This window comes from Erythrolamprus reginae, chromosome 1 (genome assembly GCF_031021105.1).
Source record: "Erythrolamprus reginae isolate rEryReg1 chromosome 1, rEryReg1.hap1, whole genome shotgun sequence".
Classification (NCBI taxonomy): Eukaryota; Metazoa; Chordata; class Lepidosauria; order Squamata; family Dipsadidae; genus Erythrolamprus; species Erythrolamprus reginae.
In genome coordinates, this window is record NC_091950.1 from 424900797 (window position 1) to 424922401 (window position 21605).

The 21605-nt window shown below is 54.6% G+C and overlaps 1 protein-coding gene across 1 annotated transcript in view; it reads left to right on the forward strand.

Annotated features, from left to right (window-relative positions):
* Window positions 1-2266: 2266 nt before the first annotated feature.
* Window positions 2267-21605, forward strand: part of LOC139156237 (seizure protein 6-like) — a 47514-nt gene continuing 28175 nt past the window's right edge. The window contains 1 exon segment of the mRNA XM_070731561.1: window positions 2267-2435. Coding sequence (XP_070587662.1) covers window positions 2267-2435 — 169 coding nt within the window.

Here is a 21605-nt window from a genome sequence, read left to right on the forward strand (position 1 = left end):
TCTATCTACTTACCTACCTATTTTTGTCTGTCTCTATATATTTATATATCTATCACTTATCATCCATCTGGCTATCTTTGTATATATTTATATATCTATAGACATATAGATAGATATATCATATGAAGGTCTTGGGATATTCGGGTTTCTTCCCATGTAGGTTTCAGAGATTTCTGGCGACGTTTCGACGAGGTCCCACTCATCGCCAGAAATCTCTGAAACCTACACGGGAAGAAACTCGAATATACCAAGACCTTCATTGACTCTCTGTAAACCACTTAGAGAGGGCTGTAAAAGCACTGTGAAGCGGTAGATAAGTCTAAATGCTGTTGCTAACTCCAGGATGACCCACATCTCTTTCTTCAAGACCTCAGGTCCCTCAGCCTCACAGCACCAATTCTGATGTAACACCCAAGTGGAAAAAGTCCTGCCTTGCTCCAGACTGGCCCTTTGGTGGGGTTAGATATATCGGTGTTTCTCTGGGAGACGCAACGCTGCACCACCAAAATCTGGTAACTAAACTGGCTGGTGGCACAGATTGCTCTCTTCCCGGCACTGATGCTACTACCTAGTTTGGTCGTGAAACGTCCACAAGAAAACCACCAAACTCAGAGAGCACCAAGGATCTCCCAGAATTTGCATTAATAAGATATTTATGGTTTTGAGGTTTGATCTGTGAAGGCAAGGGGTGTCCCACTAGTTCAGGGGTGTCAAAACTCAAAGCCCGAGAACTAGATGTTCCCATGGGTGCTTCAAAGGACTGGACCATGGGGCCTCTGCCAGTGAAAATCCAGCTGTGGGGGGAGGAGCTGGTTTGGTCCTTGCGACCTCCCATTTTTTTAGTTTTAATTTTTCTCCATCCATCAAATACCGCATTTTTCGGTGTATAAGACTTTTTCCTCCTGAAAAGAGGCTGATAATTTAGGTAAGTCTTATACTCTGAATGTAGCTTCTTTTTTTTCCCTTCCCCCAGGCTTAACTAGCTGCTAACGATCTTCCCAGCTCTGACCTTGCAGGCTCTTTCATTGTTACTCTCTGTGAAGAATGTTTTCCAAGCCCTTAAAGTCTTTGCAGGGCTTTTTTCATTGCTCAAACCTGCTACATATAAGTTTCTTTCTAGCTAACAGTTTCTTTCAAGTGCTAACAATGTTCCCAGTTCTTACCACTTGCAAACTCTTACATTGTTACTCTCTGCAAAGAAGAATGTTTTCCAAACCCTGTCTTTGTAGGGGCCTTTTCATTGCTTTACTTGCTCCAGATGTTTCTTTCCAGCCCTAACCAGGTGCTATTAATGTTCCCAGCTATTACTGATTTGCAAGCTCTTTCATTGTTACTCTCTGCAAAGAAGAATGTTTTCCAAGCCCTAAGTCAGTGATGGGCAACCTTTTGAGTTTGGTGTGTCAAAATTCGCCAAAAAACCGAGCATAATTCAGGTGGTGTGTCACCTTGACAAAAAAACACTCTCACTCTCTTCCTTCCTCTATCCTCTCTCACTCTTTCTTTCTTGCTCTCTCTCACTCTCTCTCTTCCTATCTTCTCTCTCTCTCTCTCTCTTTCTCTATCTTGCTTTCTTCCTCTCTCACTCTCTTCCTTCCTCTCTCATCTCTTTCTTTCTCCCTCTCTCTTTCTCTACCTTGCTTTCTTCCTCTCACTCTCTTCCTCTCTCATCTCTCTTTCTTTCTCTATCTTTCCCCCTCTTGCTCTCCCTCTCTTTTTCTCACTTTCCCTCTCTTGTGTTCTTTCTCTCTTGCTTTCTCTCTCACACTCTTTCTCTCATTTTCTTTCTCTATCTCTTGCTATCTCTCTCTCCCCCTCTCTTTTTCTCACTTTCTCTCTATCTTGCTCTGTCGCTCTCACTCTCTTTCGTTCTCCGGAGGCTGGCGAAGGTGATTTTCAGTGTCGGGCGCGCGGGCTGGCGCACGCTCTCCCCATCGCCCTGCCAGCCCGCCCAGAACATTCAAAGTAAGAGCGAAGGTTTTTCTTACTTTGAATGTTCCTGGCGGGCTGGCAGGGTGATGGGGAGAGCGCGCGCCGGGCCGCGCACCCGACACTAAAAATCGCCTTCACCAGCCCCCGCTGTGAGAATGCCTGCCGCGCCTCTCTTGCAGCGGCGGAGAAAGAGAGGCGAAGCGGGCGGGCAGGGGGCAGCGGCAAGTAGCCAGGGGCGCGAGGGGCCTAGAGGCGCGGGGGGGCAGGGTTGGTTCGTGTGCGCCCTTGGAAAAGGGTGCGTGGGGCGGGTGGCGTTTTGGGGTGCGCTGGCGCAGGCATGCGCAGGCTACAGCGAACGGTGCAGCACAATGACTGCTGCGGGCGCCAGGGGGCCGGCACACGGTGGCGGGCCAAAACCGGGGCACGCGGGCCCCCCCCCCCAATTTTCAGTTTGCCCGTGCCCCTGACGCCAGTCCTGGTAGTACCGGCCTATCGGCGGCCCTGCTGTACCTGCTTGCAGTCGGTGGGAAATTGGAAAGTGGGGAGATTTGCATCTTGGCCACTCCCTAAAGCTCCCCTTTTCTTGGCGGCCGCGTGTCACCGAAAATGGCTACGCGTGTCAGTGCTGACACGCGTGTCATAGGTTCGCCATCACTGCCCTAAGTCTTTGCCGGTTTTTTTCCAATTGCTCAGAGTGTTTCTTTCCAGGTGCTAATGATGTTCCCAGCTCTTCCTGGCTTGCAAGTTTGTTACTTGTGACTCTCTCAGAATAAATTTTTTAAGCCTGTAACCAGGGGATAAAATCATATGCTGAAGCTGACCAGACTAAGGACGCTGGACAGATGGATACCTGGTAAGCAAATTCATTTTCCCTGTTTTCCTCCCCAACCATTATTACGGTGCGTCTTATTCTCCAAAAATACGGTAGTTACCATAAACAAAGCATACTAAAGAATTGTCAAAAAAATCCTGTGGTTTGGCTTCAATCTAAATCTTTACTGTCAGTGTCTGAACTCCCATTATCTTTTCACTCTACTTCCTTTCCCTTCCTCTTCTCCTCCCATCTATTTTCTTTGACTTTCTCTCTTTTTAAAAAAAATTAAAATATAATCTTTATTGACATTAAATAGGGAAGGGGTATATAAAATAAAGGGACTGTACAAATACCAATACAAATACATATGACAAGGGTGCCAGGCAAACCTGGAAAACAGGAAACAGAATTACAGTGGTACCTCATGATATGAACCCCTCATCATACGAACTTTTCGAGATACGAACCCAGAGTTCGGAATTTTTTTGCCTCTTCTTACGAACCTTTTTTCACCTTATGAATCTGCCAAGCCGCCACTGAGATGCCCCGCCTCCGGACTTTCGTTGCAAGCCAAGCGCAGGTTTTTGCTATCCTGGGAACCCCTGAGGCTCCCCTCCATGGGAAACCCCACCTCCTGACTTCCACGTTTTTGCAATGCTGTAGGGAAATCCCAGGAGGGGAATCCCAGGATCGCAAAAATGGGCACTCTGCTGCGCAGAGTAGGGGGGACAAAAACTGGAAGAAAAGGCTCATGGAGCTCAAGGGAGGAGAAAGGTGTGGGGGAGATGAGGAGAGAGGTGGGCAAAAACGGGAGGGAAAGGCTCATGGAGCTCAAGGGAGGAGAAAGGTGTGGGGGAGATGAGAGAGATGGACAAAATTGGGAAGAAAAGGCTCATGGAGCTCAAGGGAGGAGAAAGGTGTGGGGGAGATGAGGAAAGAGGGAGGAGAAAGGTGTGGGGAGATGAGGAGAGAGGTGGGCAAAAACGAGAGGGAAAGGCTCATGGAGCTCAAGGGAGGAGAAAGGTGTGGGGGAGATGAGGAGAGAGGTGGACAAAAACGGGAGGGAAAGGCTCATGGAGCTCAAGGGAGGAGAAAGGTGTGGGGAGATGAGGAGAGAGGTGGGCAAAAACGGGAGGGAAAGGCTCATGGAGCTCAAGGGAGGAGAAAGGTGTGGGGAGATGAGAGAGGTGGACAAAAACGGGAGGGAAAGGCTCATGGAGCTCAAGGGAGGAGAAAGGTGTGGGGAGATGAGGAGAGAGGTGGACAAAAAAGGGAGGGAAAGGCTCATGGAGCTCAAGGGAGGAGAAAGGTGTGGGGAGATGAGAGAGGTGGACAAAAACGGGAGGGAAAGGCTCATGGAGCTCAAGGGAGGAGAAAGGTGTGGGGGGATGAGGAGAGAGGTGGACAAAAACGGGAGGGAAAGGCTCATGGAGCTCAAGGGAGGAGAAAGGTGTGGGGAGATGAGGAGAGAGGTGGACAAAAACGGGAGGGAAAGCTCATGGAGCTCAAGGGAGGAGAAAGGTGTGGGGAGATGAGGAGAGAGGTGGACAAAAACGGGAGGGAAAGGCTCGTGGAGCTCAAGGGAGGAGAAAGGTGTGGGGAGATGAGGAGAGAGGTGGACAAAAACGGGAGGGAAAGGCTCATGGAGCTCAAGGGAGGAGAAAGGTGTGGGGAGATGAGGAGAGAGGTGGAAAAAAACGGGAGGGAAAGGCTCATGGAGCTCAAGGGAGGAGAAAGGTGTGGGGAGATGAGGAGAGAGGTGGGCAAAAACGGGAGGGAAAGGCTCATGGAGCTCAAGGGAGGAGAAAGGTGTGGGGGAGATGAGGAGAGAGGTGGGCAAAAACGGGAGGGAAAGGCTCATGGAGCTCAAGGGAGGAGAAAGGTGTGGGGGAGATGAGAGAGGTGGACAAAATTGGGAAGAAAAGGCTCATGGAGCTCAAGGGAGGAGAAAGGTGTGGGGGAGATGAGGAAAGAGGGAGGAGAAAGGTGTGGGGAGATTAGGAGAGAGGTGGGCAAAAACGAGAGGGAAAGGCTCATGGAGCTCAAGGGAGGAGAAAGGTGTGGGGGAGATGAGGAGAGAGGTGGACAAAAACGGGAGGGAAAGGCTCATGGAGCTCAAGGGAGGAGAAAGGTGTGGGGAGATGAGGAGAGAGGTGGGCAAAAACGGGAGGGAAAGGCTCATGGAGCTCAAGGGAGGAGAAAGGTGTGGGGAGATGAGAGAGGTGGACAAAAACGGGAGGGAAAGGCTCATGGAGCTCAAGGGAGGAGAAAGGTGTGGGGAGATGAGGAGAGAGGTGGACAAAAAAGGGAGGGAAAGGCTCATGGAGCTCAAGGAGGTGGGACAAAAACGGGAAGGGGAAAGGCTCATGGAGCTCAAGGGAGGAGAAAGGTGTGGGGGAGATGAGGAGAGAGGTGGACAAAAACGGGAGGGAAAGGCTCATGGAGCTCAAGGAGGAGAAAGGTGTGGGGAGATGAGGAGAGAGGTGGACAAAAACGGAGGGAAAGGCTCATGGAGCTCAAGGGAGGAGAAAGGTGTGGGGGAGATGAGGAGGAGAGGTGGACAAAAAACGGGAGGGAAAGGCTCATGGAGCTCAAGGGAGGAGAAAGGTGTGGGGAGATGAGAGAGAGGTGGACAAAAACGGGAGGGAAAGGCTCATGGAGCTCAAGGGAGGAGAAAGGTGTGGGGAGATGAGGAGAGAGGTGGACAAAAACGGGAGGGAAAGGCTCATGGAGCTCAAGGGAGGAGAAAGGTGTGGGGAGATGAGGAGAGAGGTGGGACAAAAACGGGAGGGAAAGGCTCATGGAGCTCAAGGGAGGAGAAAGGTGTGGGGAGATGAGGAGAGAGGTGGACAAAAACGGGAGGGAAAGGCTCATGGAGCTCAAGGGAGGAGAAAGGTGTGGGGAGATGAGGAGAGAGGTGGGCAAAAACGGGAGGGAAAGGCTCGATGGAGCTCAAGGGAGGAGAAAGGTGTGGGGAGATGAGGAGAGAGGTGGACAAAAAACGGGAGGGAAAGGCTCATGGAGCTCAAGGGAGGAGAAAGGTGTGGGGAGATGAGGAGAGAGGTGGACAAAAACGGGAGGGAAAGGCTCATGGAGCTCAAGGGAGGAGAAAGGTGTGGGGAGATGAGGAGAGAGGTGGACAAAAACGGGAGGGAAAGGCTCGTGGAGCTCAAGGGAGGAGAAAGGTGTGGGGAGATGAGGAGAGAGGTGGACAAAAAACGGGAGGGAAAGGCTCATGGAGCTCAAGGGAGGAGAAAGGTGTGGGGAGATGAGGAGAGAGGTGGACAAAAACGGGAGGGAAAGGCTCAGTGGAGCTCAAGGGAGGAGAAAGGTGTGGGGAGATGAGGAGAGAGGTGGGCAAAAACGGGAGGGAAAGGCTCATGGAGCTCAAGGGAGGAGAAAGGTGTGGGGAGATGAGGAGAGAGGTGGGCAAAAACGGGAGGGAAAGGCTCATGGAGCTCAAGGGAGGAGAAAGGTGTGGGGGAGATGAGAGAGGTGGACAAAAATGGGAAGAAAAGGCTCATGGAGCTCAAGGGAGGAGAAAGGTGTGGGGGAGATGAGGAAAGAGGGAGGAGAAAGGTGTGGGGAGATTAGGAGAGAGGTGGGCAAAAACGGAGAGGGAAAGGCTCATGGAGCTCAAGGGAGGAGAAAGGTGTGGGGGAGATGAGGAGAGAGGTGGACAAAAACGGGAGGGAAAGGCTCATGGAGCTCAAGGGAGGAGAAAGGTGTGGGGAGATGAGGAGAGAGGTGGGCAAAAACGGGAGGGAAAGGCTCATGGAGCTCAAGGGAGGAGAAAGGTGTGGGGGAGATGAGAGAGGTGGACAAAAACGGGAGGGAAAGGCTCATGGAGCTCAAGGGAGGAGAAAGGTGTGGGGAGATGAGGAGAGAGGTGGACAAAAAAGGGAGGGAAAGGCTCATGGAGCTCAAGGGAGGAGAAAGGTGTGGGGAGATGAGAGAGGTGGACAAAAACGGGAGGGAAAGGCTCATGGAGCTCAAGGGAGGAGAAAGGTGTGGGGGGGATGAGGAGAGAGGTGGACAAAAACGGGAGGGAAAGGCTCATGGAGCTCAAGGGAGGAGAAAGGTGTGGGGAGATGAGGAGAGAGGTGGACAAAAACGGGAGGGAAAGGCTCATGGAGCTCAAGGGAGGAGAAAGGTGTGGGGAGATGAGGAGAGAGGTGGACAAAAACGGGAGGGAAAGGCTCGTGGAGCTCAAGGGAGGAGAAAGGTGTGGGGAGATGAGGAGAGAGGTGGGCAAAAACGAGGAGGGAAAGGCTCATGGAGCTCAAGGGAGGAGAAAGGTGTGGGGAGATGAGGAGAGAGGTGGACAAAAACGGGAGGGAAAGGCTCATGGAGCTCAAGGGAGGAGAAAGGTGTGGGGAGATGAGGAGAGAGGTGGGCAAAAACGGGAGGGAAAGGCTCATGGAGCTCAAGGGAGGAGAAAGGTGTGGGGAGATGAGGAGAGAGGTGGACAAAAACGGGAGGGAAAGGCTCATGGAGCTCAAGGGAGGAGAAAGGTGTGGGGAGATGAGGAGAGAGGTGGGCAAAAACGGGAGGGAAAGGCTCGTGGAGCTCAAGGGAGGAGAAAGGTGTGGGGAGATGAGGAGAGAGGTGGACAAAAACGGGAGGGAAAGGCTCGTGGAGCTCAAGGGAGGAGAAAGGTGTGGGGAGATGAGGAGAGAGGTGGACAAAAAACGGGAGGGAAAGGCTCATGGAGCTCAAGGGAGGAGAAAGGTGTGGGGAGATGAGGAGAGAGGTGGGCAAAAACAGGGAGGGAAAGGCTCGTGGAGCTCAAGGGAGGAGAAAGGTGTGGGGAGATGAGGAGAGAGGTGGACAAAAACGGGAGGGAAAGGCTCGTGGAGCTCAAGGGAGGAGAAAGGTGTGGGGAGATGAGGAGAGAGGTGGACAAAAACGGGAGGGAAAGGCTCATGGAGCTCAAGGGAGGAGAAAGGTGTGGGGAGATGAGGAGAGAGGTGGACAAAAAACGGGAGGGAAAGGCTCATGGAGCTCAAGGGAGGAGAAAGGTGTGGGGAGATGAGGAGAGAGGTGGACAAAAACGGGAGGGAAAGGCTCATGGAGCTCAAGGGAGGAGAAAGGTGTGGGGGAGATGAGGAGAGAGGTGGGCAAAAACGGGAGGGAAAGGCTCGTGGAGCTCAAGGGAGGAGAAAGGTGTGGGGAGATGAGGAGAGAGGTGGACAAAAACGGGAGGGAAAGTCTCGTGGAGCTCAAGGGAGGAGAAAGGTGTGGGGAGATGAGGAGAGGTGGACAAAAACGGGAGGGAAAGGCTCATGGAGCTCAAGGGAGGAGAAAGGTGTGGGGAGATGAGAGAGGTGGACAAAAACGGGAGGGAAAGGCTCATGGAGCTCAAGGGAGGAGAAAAGGTGTGGGGAGATGAGGAGAGAGGTGGGCAAAAACGGGAGGGAAAGGCTCATGGAGCTCAAGGGAGGAGAAAGGTGTGGGGAGATGAGGAGAGAGGTGGACAAAAACGGGAGGGAAAGGCTCGTGGAGCTCAAGGGAGGAGAAAGGTGTGGGGAGATGAGGAGAGGTGGACAAAAACGGGAGGGAAAGGCTCATGGAGCTCAAGGGAGGAGAAAGGTGTGGGGAGATGAGGAGAGAGGTGGACAAAAACGGGAGGGAAAGGCTCATGGAGCTCAAGGGAGGAGAAAGGTGTGGGGGAGATGAGGAGAGAGGTGGACAAAAAAGGGAGGGAAAGGCTCATGGAGCTCAAGGGAGGAGAAAGGTGTGGGGAGATGAGAGAGGTGGACAAAAACGGGAGGGAAAGGCTCATGGAGCTCAAGGGAGGAGAAAGGTGTGGGGGAGATGAGAGAAAGAGGGGAGGAGAAAGGTGTGGGGAGATTAGGAGAGAGGTGGGCAAAAACGAGAGGGAAAGGCTCATGGAGCTCAAGGGAGGAGAAAGGTGTGGGGAGATGAGGAGAGAGGTGGACAAAAAACGGGAGGGAAAGGCTCATGGAGCTCAAGGGAGGAGAAAGGTGTGGGGAGATGAGGAGAGAGGTGGGCAAAAACGGGAGGGAAAGGCTCATGGAGCTCAAGGGAGGAGAAAGGTGTGGGGAGATGAGAGAGGGTGGACAAAAACGGGAGGGAAAGGCTCATGGAGCTCAAGGGAGGAGAAAGGTGTGGGGAGATGAGGAGAGAGGTGGACAAAAAAGGGAGGGAAAGGCTCATGGAGCTCAAGGGAGGAGAAAGGTGTGGGGAGATGAGAGAGGTGGACAAAAACGGGAGGGAAAGGCTCATGGAGCTCAAGGGAGGAGAAAGGTGTGGGGGGATGAGGAGAGAGGTGGACAAAAACGGGAGGGAAAAGGCTCATGGAGCTCAAGGGAGGAGAAAGGTGTGGGGAGATGAGGAGAGAGGTGGACAAAAACGGGAGGGAAAGGCTCATGGAGCTCAAGGGAGGAGAAAGGTGTGGGGAGATGAGGAGAGAGGTGGACAAAAACGGGAGGGAAAGGCTCGTGGAGCTCAAGGGAGGAGAAAGGTGTGGGGAGATGAGGAGAGAGGTGGGCAAAAACGAGAGGGAAAGGCTCATGGAGCTCAAGGGAGGAGAAAGGTGTGGGGAGATGAGGAGAGAGGTGGACAAAAACGGGAGGGAAAGGCTCATGGAGCTCAAGGGAGGAGAAAGGTGTGGGGAGATGAGGAGAGAGGTGGGCAAAAACGGGAGGGAAAGGCTCATGGAGCTCAAGGGAGGAGAAAGGTGTGGGGAGATGAGGAGAGAGGTGGACAAAAAACGGGAGGGAAAGGCTCATGGAGCTCAAGGGAGGAGAAAGGTGTGGGGAGATGAGGAGAGAGGTGGCAAAAACGGGAGGGAAAGGCTCGTGGAGCTCAAGGGAGGAGAAAGGTGTGGGGAGATGAGGAGAGAGGTGGACAAAAACGGGAGGGAAAGGCTCGTGGAGCTCAAGGGAGGAGAAAGGTGTGGGGAGATGAGGAGAGAGGTGGACAAAAACGGGAGGGAAAGCTCATGGAGCTCAAGGGAGGAGAAAGGTGTGGGGAGATGAGGAGAGAGGTGGACAAAAACGGGAGGGAAAGGCTCGTGGAGCTCAAGGGAGGAGAAAGGTGTGGGGAGATGAGGAGAGAGGTGGACAAAAACGGGAGGGAAAGGCTCATGGAGCTCAAGGGAGGAGAAAGGTGTGGGGAGATGAGGAGAGAGGTGGACAAAAACGGGAGGGAAAGGCTCATGGAGCTCAAGGGAGGAGAAAGGTGTGGGGAGATGAGGAGAGAGGTGGGCAAAAACGGGAGGGAAAGGCTCATGGAGCTCAAGGGAGGAGAAAGGTGTGGGGGAGATGAGGAGAGAGGTGGGCAAAAACGGGAGGGAAAGGCTCATGGAGCTCAAGGGAGGAGAAAGGTGTGGGGGAGATGAGAGAGGTGGACAAAATTGGGAAGAAAAAGGCTCATGGAGCTCAAGGGAGGAGAAAGGTGTGGGGGAGATGAGGAAAGAGGGAGGAGAAAGGTGTGGGGAGATTAGGAGAGAGGTGGGCAAAAACGAGAGGGAAAGGCTCATGGAGCTCAAGGGAGGAGAAAGGTGTGGGGGAGATGAGGAGAGAGGTGGACAAAAACGGGAGGGAAAGGCTCATGGAGCTCAAGGGAGGAGAAAGGTGTGGGGAGATGAGGAGAGAGGTGGGCAAAAACGGGAGGGAAAGGCTCATGGAGCTCAAGGGAGGAGAAAGGTGTGGGGAGATGAGAGAGGTGGACAAAAACGGGAGGGAAAGGCTCATGGAGCTCAAGGGAGGAGAAAGGTGTGGGGAGATGAGGAGAGAGGTGGACAAAAAAGGGAGGGAAAGGCTCATGGAGCTCAAGGGAGGAGAAAGGTGTGGGGAGATGAGAGAGGTGGACAAAAACGGGAGGGAAAGGCTCATGGAGCTCAAGGGAGGAGAAAGGTGTGGGGGGATGAGGAGAGAGGTGGACAAAAACGGGAGGGAAAGGCTCATGGAGCTCAAGGGAGGAGAAAGGTGTGGGGAGATGAGGAGAGAGGTGGACAAAAACGGGAGGGAAAGGCTCATGGAGCTCAAGGGAGGAGAAAGGTGTGGGGAGATGAGGAGAGAGGTGGACAAAAACGGGAGGGAAAGGCTCGTGGAGCTCAAGGGAGGAGAAAGGTGTGGGGAGATGAGGAGAGAGGTGGGCAAAAACGAGAGGGAAAGGCTCATGGAGCTCAAGGGAGGAGAAAGGTGTGGGGAGATGAGAGAGAGGTGGACAAAAACGGGAGGGAAAGGCTCATGGAGCTCAAGGGAGGAGAAAGGTGTGGGGAGATGAGGAGAGAGGTGGGCAAAAACGGGAGGGAAAGGCTCATGGAGCTCAAGGGAGGAGAAAGGTGTGGGGAGATGAGGAGAGAGGTGGACAAAAACGGGAGGGAAAGGCTCATGGAGCTCAAGGGAGGAGAAAGGTGTGGGGAGATGAGGAGAGAGGTGGGCAAAAACGGGAGGGAAAGGCTCGTGGAGCTCAAGGGAGGAGAAAGGTGTGGGGAGATGAGGAGAGAGGTGGACAAAAACGGGAGGGAAAGGCTCGTGGAGCTCAAGGGAGGAGAAAGGTGTGGGGAGATGAGGAGAGAGGTGGACAAAAACGGGAGGGAAAGGCTCATGGAGCTCAAGGGAGGAGAAAGGTGTGGGGAGATGAGGAGAGAGGTGGGCAAAAACAGGAGGGAAAGGCTCGTGGAGCTCAAGGGAGGAGAAAGGTGTGGGGAGATGAGGAGAGAGGTGGACAAAAACGGGAGGGAAAGGCTCGTGGAGCTCAAGGGAGGAGAAAGGTGTGGGGAGATGAGGAGAGAGGTGGACAAAAACGGGAGGGAAAGGCTCATGGAGCTCAAGGGAGGAGAAAGGTGTGGGGGAGATGAGGAGAGAGGTGGACAAAAACGGGAGGGAAAGGCTCATGGAGCTCAAGGGAGGAGAAAGGTGTGGGGAGATGTGGAGAGAGGTGGGACAAAAACGGGAGGGAAAGGCTCATGGAGCTCAAGGGAGGAGAAAGGTGTGGGGAGATGAGGAGAGAGGTGGGCAAAAACGGGAGGGAAAGGCTCGTGGAGCTCAAGGGAGGAGAAAGGTGTGGGGAGATGAGGAGAGAGGTGGACAAAAACGGGAGGGAAAGTCTCGTGGAGCTCAAGGGAGGAGAAAGGTGTGGGGAGATGAGAGAGGTGGACAAAAACGGGAGGGAAAGGCTCATGGAGCTCAAGGGAGGAGAAAGGTGTGGGGAGATGAGAGAGGTGGACAAAAACGGGAGGGAAAGGCTCATGGAGCTCAAGGGAGGAGAAAGGTGTGGGGAGATGAGGAGAGAGGTGGGCAAAAACGGGAGGGAAAGGCTCATGGAGCTCAAGGGAGGAGAAAGGTGTGGGGAGATGAGGAGAGAGGTGGACAAAAACGGGAGGGAAAGGCTCGTGGAGCTCAAGGGAGGAGAAAGGTGTGGGGAGATGAGAGAGGTGGACAAAAACGGGAGGGAAAGGCTCATGGAGCTCAAGGGAGGAGAAAGGTGTGGGGAGATGAGGAGAGAGGTGGACAAAAACGGGAGGGAAAGGCTCATGGAGCTCAAGGGAGGAGAAAGGTGTGGGGAGATGAGGAGAGAGGTGGGCAAAAACGGGAGGGAAAGGCTCATGGAGCTCAAGGGAGGAGAAAGGTGGGGAGATGAGGAGAGAGGTGGGCAAAAACGGGAGGGAAAGGCTCTTGGAGCTCAAGGGAGGAGAAAGGTGTGGGGAGATGAGGAGAGAGGTGGACAAAAACGGGAGGGAAAGGCTCGTGGAGCTCAAGGGAGGAGAAAGGTGTGGGGAGATGAGAGAGGTGGACAATAACGGGAGGGAAAGGCTCATGGAGCTCAAGGGAGGAGAAAGGTGTGGGGAGATGAGGAGAGAGGTGGACAAAAAAGGGAGGGAAAGGCTCATGGAGCTCAAGGGAGGAGAAAGGTGTGGGGAGATGAGAGAGGTGGACAAAAACGGGAGGGAAAGGCTCATGGAGCTCAAGGGAGGAGAAAGGTGTGGGGGGATGAGGAGAGAGGTGGACAAAAACGGGAGGGAAAGGCTCATGGAGCTCAAGGGAGGAGAAAGGTGTGGGGAGATGAGGAGAGAGGTGGACAAAAACGGGAGGGAAAGGCTCATGGAGCTCAAGGGAGGAGAAAGGTGTGGGGAGATGAGGAGAGAGGTGGACAAAAACGGGAGGGAAAGGCTCGTGGAGCTCAAGGGAGGAGAAAGGTGTGGGGAGATGAGGAGAGAGGTGGGCAAAAACGAGAGGGAAAGGCTCATGGAGCTCAAGGGAGGAGAAAGGTGTGGGGAGATGAGGAGAGAGGTGGACAAAAACGGGAGGGAAAGGCTCATGGAGCTCAAGGGAGGAGAAAGGTGTGGGGAGATGAGGAGAGAGGTGGGCAAAAACGGGAGGGAAAGGCTCATGGAGCTCAAGGGAGGAGAAAGGTGTGGGGAGATGAGGAGAGAGGTGGACAAAAACGGGAGGGAAAGGCTCATGGAGCTCAAGGGAGGAGAAAGGTGTGGGGAGATGAGGAGAGAGGTGGGCAAAAACGGGAGGGAAAGGCTCGTGGAGCTCAAGGGAGGAGAAAGGTGTGGGGAGATGAGGAGAGAGGTGGACAAAAACGGGAGGGAAAGGCTCGTGGAGCTCAAGGGAGGAGAAAGGTGTGGGGAGATGAGGAGAGAGGTGGACAAAAACGGGAGGGAAAGCTCATGGAGCTCAAGGGAGGAGAAAGGTGTGGGGAGATGAGGAGAGAGGTGGACAAAAACGGGAGGGAAAGGCTCGTGGAGCTCAAGGGAGGAGAAAGGTGTGGGGAGATGAGGAGAGAGGTGGACAAAAACGGGAGGGAAAGGCTCATGGAGCTCAAGGGAGGAGAAAGGTGTGGGGAGATGAGGAGAGAGGTGGACAAAAACGGGAGGGAAAGGCTCATGGAGCTCAAGGGAGGAGAAAGGTGTGGGGAGATGAGGAGAGAGGTGGGCAAAAACGGGAGGGAAAGGCTCATGGAGCTCAAGGGAGGAGAAAGGTGTGGGGGAGATGAGGAGAGAGGTGGGCAAAAACGGGAGGGAAAGGCTCATGGAGCTCAAGGGAGGAGAAAGGTGTGGGGGAGATGAGAGAGGTGGACAAAATTGGGAAGAAAAGGCTCATGGAGCTCAAGGGAGGAGAAAGGTGTGGGGGAGATGAGGAAAGAGGGAGGAGAAAGGTGTGGGGAGATTAGGAGAGAGGTGGGCAAAAACGAGAGGGAAAGGCTCATGGAGCTCAAGGGAGGAGAAAGGTGTGGGGGAGATGAGGAGAGAGGTGGACAAAAACGGGAGGGAAAGGCTCATGGAGCTCAAGGGAGGAGAAAGGTGTGGGGAGATGAGGAGAGAGGTGGGCAAAAACGGGAGGGAAAGGCTCATGGAGCTCAAGGGAGGAGAAAGGTGTGGGGAGATGAGAGAGGTGGACAAAAACGGGAGGGAAAGGCTCATGGAGCTCAAGGGAGGAGAAAGGTGTGGGGAGATGAGGAGAGAGGTGGACAAAAAAGGGAGGGAAAGGCTCATGGAGCTCAAGGGAGGAGAAAGGTGTGGGGAGATGAGAGAGGTGGACAAAAACGGGAGGGAAAGGCTCATGGAGCTCAAGGGAGGAGAAAGGTGTGGGGGGATGAGGAGAGAGGTGGACAAAAACGGGAGGGAAAGGCTCATGGAGCTCAAGGGAGGAGAAAGGTGTGGGGGAGATGAGGAGAGAGGTGGACAAAAACGGGAGGGAAAGGCTCATGGAGCTCAAGGGAGGAGAAAGGTGTGGGGAGATGAGGAGAGAGGTGGACAAAAACGGGAGGGAAAGGCTCGTGGAGCTCAAGGGAGGAGAAAAGGTGTGGGGAGATGAGGAGAGAGGTGGGCAAAAACGAGAGGGAAAGGCTCATGGAGCTCAAGGGAGGAGAAAGGTGTGGGGAGATGAGGAGAGAGGTGGGACAAAAACGGGAGGGAAAGGCTCATGGAGCTCAAGGGGAGGAGAAAGGTGTGGGGAGATGAGGAGAGAGGTGGGCAAAAACGGGAGGGAAAGGCTCATGGAGCTCAAGGGAGGAGAAAGGTGTGGGGAGATGAGGAGAGAGGTGGACAAAAACGGGAGGGAAAGGCTCATGGAGCTCAAGGGAGGAGAAAGGTGTGGGGAGATGAGGAGAGAGGTGGGCAAAAACGGGAGGGAAAGGCTCGTGGAGCTCAAGGGAGGAGAAAGGTGTGGGGAGATGAGGAGAGAGGTGGACAAAAAACGGAGGGAAAGGCTCGTGGAGCTCAAGGGAGGAGAAAGGTGTGGGGAGATGAGGAGAGAGGTGGACAAAAACGGGAGGGAAAGGCTCATGGAGCTCAAGGGAGGAGAAAGGTGTGGGGAGATGAGGAGAGAGGTGGGCAAAAACGGGAGGGAAAGGCTCGTGGAGCTCAAGGGAGGAGAAAGGTGTGGGGAGATGAGGAGAGAGGTGGACAAAAACGGGAGGGAAAGGCTCGTGGAGCTCAAGGGAGGAGAAAGGTGTGGGGAGATGAGGAGAGAGGTGGACAAAAACGGGAGGGAAAGGCTCATGGAGCTCAAGGGAGGAGAAAGGTGTGGGGAGATGAGGAGAGAGGTGGACAAAAACGGGAGGGAAAGGCTCATGGAGCTCAAGGGAGGAGAAAGGTGTGGGGAGATGAGGAGAGAGGGTGGACAAAAACGGGAGGGAAAGGCTCATGGAGCTCAAGGGAGGAGAAAGGTGTGGGGAGATGAGGAGAGAGGTGGGCAAAAACGGGAGGGAAAGGCTCGTGGAGCTCAAGGGAGGAGAAAGGTGTGGGGAGATGAGGAGAGAGGTGGACAAAAACGGGAGGGAAAGGCTCGTGGAGCTCAAGGGAGGAGAAAGGTGTGGGGAGATGAGAGAGGTGGACAAAAACGGGAGGGAAAGGCTCATGGAGCTCAAGGGAGGAGAAAGGTGTGGGGAGATGAGAGAGAGGTGGACAAAAACGGGAGGGAAAGGCTCATGGAGCTCAAGGGAGGAGAAAGGTGTGGGGAGATGAGGAGAGAGGTGGGCAAAAACGGGAGGGAAAGGCTCATGGAGCTCAAGGGAGGAGAAAGGTGTGGGGAGATGAGGAGAGAGGTGGACAAAAACGGGAGGGAAAGGCTCGTGGAGCTCAAGGGAGGAGAAAGGTGTGGGGGAGATGAGAGAGGGTGGACAAAAACGGGGAGGGAAAGGCTCATGGAGCTCAAGGGAGGAGAAAGGTGTGGGGAGATGAGGAGAGAGGTGGACAAAAACGGGAGGGAAAGGCTCATGGAGCTCAAGGGAGGAGAAAGGTGTGGGGAGATGAGGAGAGAGGTGGGCAAAAACGGGAGGGAAAGGCTCATGGAGCTCAAGGGAGGAGAAAGGTGGGGAGATGAGGAGAGAGGTGGGCAAAAACGGGAGGGAAAGGCTCTTGGAGCTCAAGGGAGGAGAAAGGTGTGGGGAGATGAGGAGAGAGGTGGGACAAAAACGGGAGGGAAAGGCTCGTGGAGCTCAAGGGAGGAGAAAGGTGTGGGGAGATGAGAGAGGTGGACAATAACGGGAGGGAAAGGCTCATGGAGCTCAAGGGAGGAGAAAGGTGTGGGGAGATGAGGAGAGAGGTGGGCAAAAACGGGAGGGAAAGGCTCATGGAGCTCAAGGGAGGAGAAAGGTGTGGGGAGATGAGGAGAGAGGTGGGCAAAAACGGGAGGGAAAGGCTCATGGAGCTCAAGGGAGGAGAAAGGTGTGGGGGAGATGAGAGAGGTGGACAAAAACGGGAGGGAAAGGCTCATGGAGCTCAAGGGAGGAGAAAGGTGTGGGGGAGAGGAGGAGGGAGGTGGACAAAAACGGGAGGGAAAGGCTCATGGAGCTCAAGGGAGGAGAAAGGTGTGGGGAGATGAGGAGAGAGGTGGACAAAAACGGGAGGGAAAGGCTCGTGGAGCTCAAGGGAGGAGAAAGGTGTGGGGAGATGAGAGAGGTGGACAAAAAACGGGAGGGAAAGGCTCATGGAGCTCAAGGGAGGAGAAAGGTGTGGGGGAGAGGAGGAGGGAGGTGGACAAAAACGGGAGGGAAAGGCTCATGGAGCTCAAGGGAGGAGAAAGGTGTGGGGAGATGAGGAGAGAGGTGGACAAAAACGGGAGGGAAAGGCTCGTGGAGCTCAAGGGAGGAGAAAGGTGTGGGGAGATGAGAGAGGTGGACAAAAACGGGAGGGAAAGGCTCATGGAGCTCAAGGGAGGAGAAAGGTGTGGGGAGATGAGGAGAGAGGTGGACAAAAACGGGAGGGAAAGGCTCATGGAGCTCAAGGGAGGAGAAAGGTGTGGGGAGATGAGGAGAGAGGTGGACAAAAACGGGAGGGAAAGGCTCATGGAGCTCAAGGGAGGAGAAAGGTGTGGGGAGATGAGGAGAGAGGTGGGCAAAAAACGGGAGGGAAAGGCTCGTGAAGCTCAAGGGAGGAGAAAGGTGTGGGGAGATGAGGAGAGAGGTGGACAAAAACGGGAGGGAAAGGCTCGTGGAGCTCAAGGGAGGAGAAAGGTGTGGGGAGATGAGAGAGGTGGACAAAAACGGGAGGGAAAGGCTCATGGAGCTCAAGGGAGGAGAAAGGTGTGGGGAGATGAGGAGAGAGGTGGGCAAAAAACGGGAGGGAAAGGCTCATGGAGCTCAAGGGAGGAGAAAGGTGTGGGGAGATGAGGAGAGAGGTGGACAAAAACGGGAGGGAAAGGCTCGTGGAGCTCAAGGGAGGAGAAAGGTGTGGGGAGATGAGAGAGGTGGACAAAAACGGGAGGGAAAGGCTCATGGAGCTCAAGGGAGGAGAAAGGTGTGGGGAGATGAGGAGAGAGGTGGACAAAAACGGGAGGGAAAGGCTCATAGAGCTCAAGGGAGGAGAAAGGTGTGGGGGAGATGAGGAGAGAGGTGGACAAAAACGGGAGGGAAAGGCTCATGGAGCTCAAGGGAGGAGAAAGGTGTGGGGAGATGAGGAGAGAGGTGGACAAAAACGGGAGGGAAAGGCTCATAGAGCTCAAGGGAGGAGAAAGGTGTGGGGAGATGAGGAGAGAGGTGGACAAAAACGGGAGGGAAAGGCTCATGGAGCTCAAGGGAGGAGAAAGGTGTGGGGAGATGAGGAGAGAGGTGGACAAAAAACGGGAGGGAAAGGCTCATAGAGCTCAAGGGAGGAGAAAGGTGTGGGGAGATGAGGAGAGAGGTGGACAAAAACGGGAGGGAAAGGCTCATGGAGCTCAAGGGAGGAGAAAGGTGTGGGGAGATGAGGAGAGAGGTGGACAAAAAACGGGAGGGAAAGGCTCATAGAGCTCAAGGGAGGAGAAAGGTGTGGGGAGATGAGGAGAGAGGTGGACAAAAACGGGAGGGAAAGGCTCATGGAGCTCAAGGGAGGAGAAAGGTGTGGGGGAGAGGAGGAGGGAGGTGGACAAAAAACGGGAGGGAAAGGCTCATGGAGCTCAAGGGAGGAGAAAGGTGTGGGGAGATGAGGAGAGAGGTGGACAAAAACGGGAGGGAAAGGCTCGTGGAGCTCAAGGGAGGAGAAAGGTGTGGGGAGATGAGAGAGGTGGACAAAAACGGGAGGGAAAGGCTCATGGAGCTCAAGGGAGGAGAAAGGTGTGGGGAGAGGAGGAGGGAGGTGGACAAAAACGGGAGGGAAAGGCTCATGGAGCTCAAGGGAGGAGAAAGGTGTGGGGAGATGAGGAGAGAGGTGGACAAAAACGGGAGGGAAAGGCTCGTGGAGCTCAAGGGAGGAGAAAGGTGTGGGGAGATGAGGAGAGAGGTGGACAAAAACGGGAGGGAAAGGCTCATGGAGCTCAAGGGAGGAGAAAGGTGTGGGGAGATGAGGAGAGAGGTGGACAAAAACGGGAGGGAAAGGCTCATGGAGCTCAAGGGAGGAGAAAGGTGTGGGGGAGAGGAGGAGGGAGGTGGACAAAAACGGGAGGGAAAGGCTCATGGAGCTCAAGGGAGGAGAAAGGTGTGGGGAGATGAGGAGAGAGGTGGACAAAAACGGGAGGGAAAGGCTCGTGGAGCTCAAGGGAGGAGAAAGGTGTGGGGAGATGAGAGAGGTGGACAAAAACGGGAGGGAAAGGCTCATGGAGCTCAAGGGAGGAGAAAGGTGTGGGGAGATGAGGAGAGAGGTGGACAAAAACGGGAGGGAAAGGCTCATGGAGCTCAAGGGAGGAGAAAGGTGTGGGGAGATGAGGAGAGAGGTGGACAAAAACGGGAGGGAAAGGCTCATGGAGCTCAAGGGAGGAGAAAGGTGTGGGGAGATGAGGAGAGAGGTGGGCAAAAACGGGAGGGAAAGGCTCGTGAAGCTCAAGGGAGGAGAAAGGTGTGGGGAGATGAGGAGAGAGGTGGACAAAAACGGGAGGGAAAGGCTCGTGGAGCTCAAGGGAGGAGAAAGGTGTGGGGAGATGAGAGAGGTGGACAAAAACGGGAGGGAAAGGCTCATGGAGCTCAAGGGAGGAGAAAGGTGTGGGGAGATGAGGAGAGAGGTGGGCAAAAACGGGAGGGAAAGGCTCATGGAGCTCAAGGGAGGAGAAAGGTGTGGGGAGATGAGGAGAGAGGTGGGCAAAAACGGGAGGGAAAGGCTCATGGAGCTCAAGGGAGGAGAAAGGTGTGGGGAGATGAGGAGAGAGGTGGGCAAAAATGGGAGGGAAAGGCTCATGGAGCTCAAGGGAGGAGAAAGGTGTGGGGGAGAGGAGGAGGGAGGTGGACAAAAACGGGAGGGAAAGGCTCATGGAGCTCAAGGGAGGAGAAAGGTGTGGGGAGATGAGGAGAGAGGTGGACAAAAACGGGAGGGAAAGGCTCGTGGAGCTCAAGGGAGGAGAAAGGTGTGGGGAGATGAGAGAGGTGGACAAAAACGGGAGGGAAAGGCTCATGGAGCTCAAGGGAGGAGAAAGGTGTGGGGAGATGAGGAGAGAGGTGGACAAAAAACGGGAGGGAAAGGCTCATAGAGCTCAAGGGAGGAGAAAGGTGTGGGGAGATGAGAGAGGTGGACAAAAACGGGAGGGAAAGGCTCGTGGAGCTCAAGGGAGGAGAAAGGTGTGGGGAGATGAGGAGAGAGGTGGACAAAAACGGGAGGGGAAAGTCTCGTGGAGCTCAAGGGAGGAGAAAGGTGTGGGGAGATGAGAGAGGTGGACAAAAAACGGGAGGGAAAGGCTCATGGAGCTCAAGGGAGGAGAAAGGTGTGGGGAGATGAGAGAGGTGGACAAAAACGGGAGGGAAAGGCTCATGGAGCTCAAGGGAGGAGAAAGGTGTGGGGAGATGAGGAGAGAGGTGGGCAAAAACGGGAGGGAAAGGCTCATGGAGCTCAAGGGAGGAGAAAGGTGTGGGGAGATGAGGAGAGAGGTGGACAAAAACGGGAGGGAAAGGCTCGTGGGAGCTCAAGGGAGGAGAAAGGTGTGGGGAGATGAGAGAGGTGGACAAAAACGGGAGGGAAAGGCTCATGGAGCTCAAGGGAGGAGAAAGGTGTGGGGAGATGAGGAGAGAGGTGGACAAAAACGGGAGGGAAAGGCTCATGGAGCTCAAGGGAGGAGAAAGGTGTGGGGAGATGAGGAGAGAGGTGGGCAAAAACGGGAGGGAAAGGGCTCATGGAGCTCAAGGGAGGAGAAAGGTGGGAGATGAGGAGAGAGGTGGGCAAAAACGGGAGGGAAAGGCTCTTGGAGCTCAAGGGAGGAGAAAGGTGTGGGGAGATGAGGAGAGAGGTGGACAAAAACGGGAGGGAAAGGCTCGTGGAGCTCAAGGGAGGAGAAAGGTGTGGGGAGATGAGAGAGGTGGACAATAACGGGAGGGAAAGGCTCATGGAGCTCAAGGGAGGAGAAAGGTGTGGGGAGATGAGGAGAGAGGTGGGCAAAAACGGGAGGGAAAGGCTCATGGAGCTCAAGGGAGGAGAAAGGTGTGGGGAGATGAGGAGAGAGGTGGGCAAAAACGGGAGGGAAAGGCTCATGGAGCTCAAGGGAGGAGAAAGGTGTGGGGAGATGAGAGAGGTGGACAAAAACGGGAGGGAAAGGCTCATGGAGCTCAAGGGAGGAGAAAGGTGTGGGGGAGAGGAGGAGGGAGGTGGACAAAAACGGGAGGGAAAGGCTCATGGAGCTCAAGGGAGGAGAAAGGTGTGGGGAGATGAGGAGAGAGGTGGACAAAAACGGGAGGGAAAGGCTCGTGGAGCTCAAGGGAGGAGAAAGGTGTGGGGAGATGAGAGAGGTGGACAAAAACGGGAGGGAAAGGCTCATGGAGCTCAAGGGAGGAGAAAGGTGTGGGGGAGAGGAGGAGGAGGAGGTGGACAAAAAACGGGAGGGAAAGGCTCATGGAGCTCAAGGGAGGAGAAAGGTGTGGGGAGATGAGGAGAGAGGTGGACAAAAACGGGAGGGAAAGGCTCGTGGAGCTCAAGGGAGGAGAAAGGTGTGGGGAGATGAGAGAGAGGTGGACAAAAACGGGAGGGAAAGGCTCATGGAGCTCAAGGGAGGAGAAAGGTGTGGGGAGATGAGGAGAGAGGTGGACAAAAACGGGAGGGAAAGGCTCATGGAGCTCAAGGGAGGAGAAAGGTGTGGGGAGATGAGGAGAGAGGTGGGCAAAAACGGGAGGGAAAGGCTCGTGAGCTCAAGGGAGGAGAAAGGTGTGGGGAGATGAGGAGAGAGGTGGACAAAAACGGGAGGGAAAGGCTCGTGGAGCTCAAGGGAGGAGAAAGGTGTGGGGAGATGAGAGAGGTGGACAAAAACGGGAGGGAAAGGCTCATGGAGCTCAAGGGAGGAGAAAGGTGTGGGGAGATGAGGAGAGAGGTGGGACAAAAACGGGAGGGAAAGGCTCATGGAGCTCAAGGGAGGAGAAAGGTGTGGGGAGATGAGGAGAGAGGTGGGCAAAAACGGGAGGGAAAGGCTCATGGAGCTCAAGGGAGGAGAAAGGTGTGGGGAGATGAGGAGAGAGAGGTGGGCAAAAAATGGGAGGGAAAGGCTCATGGAGC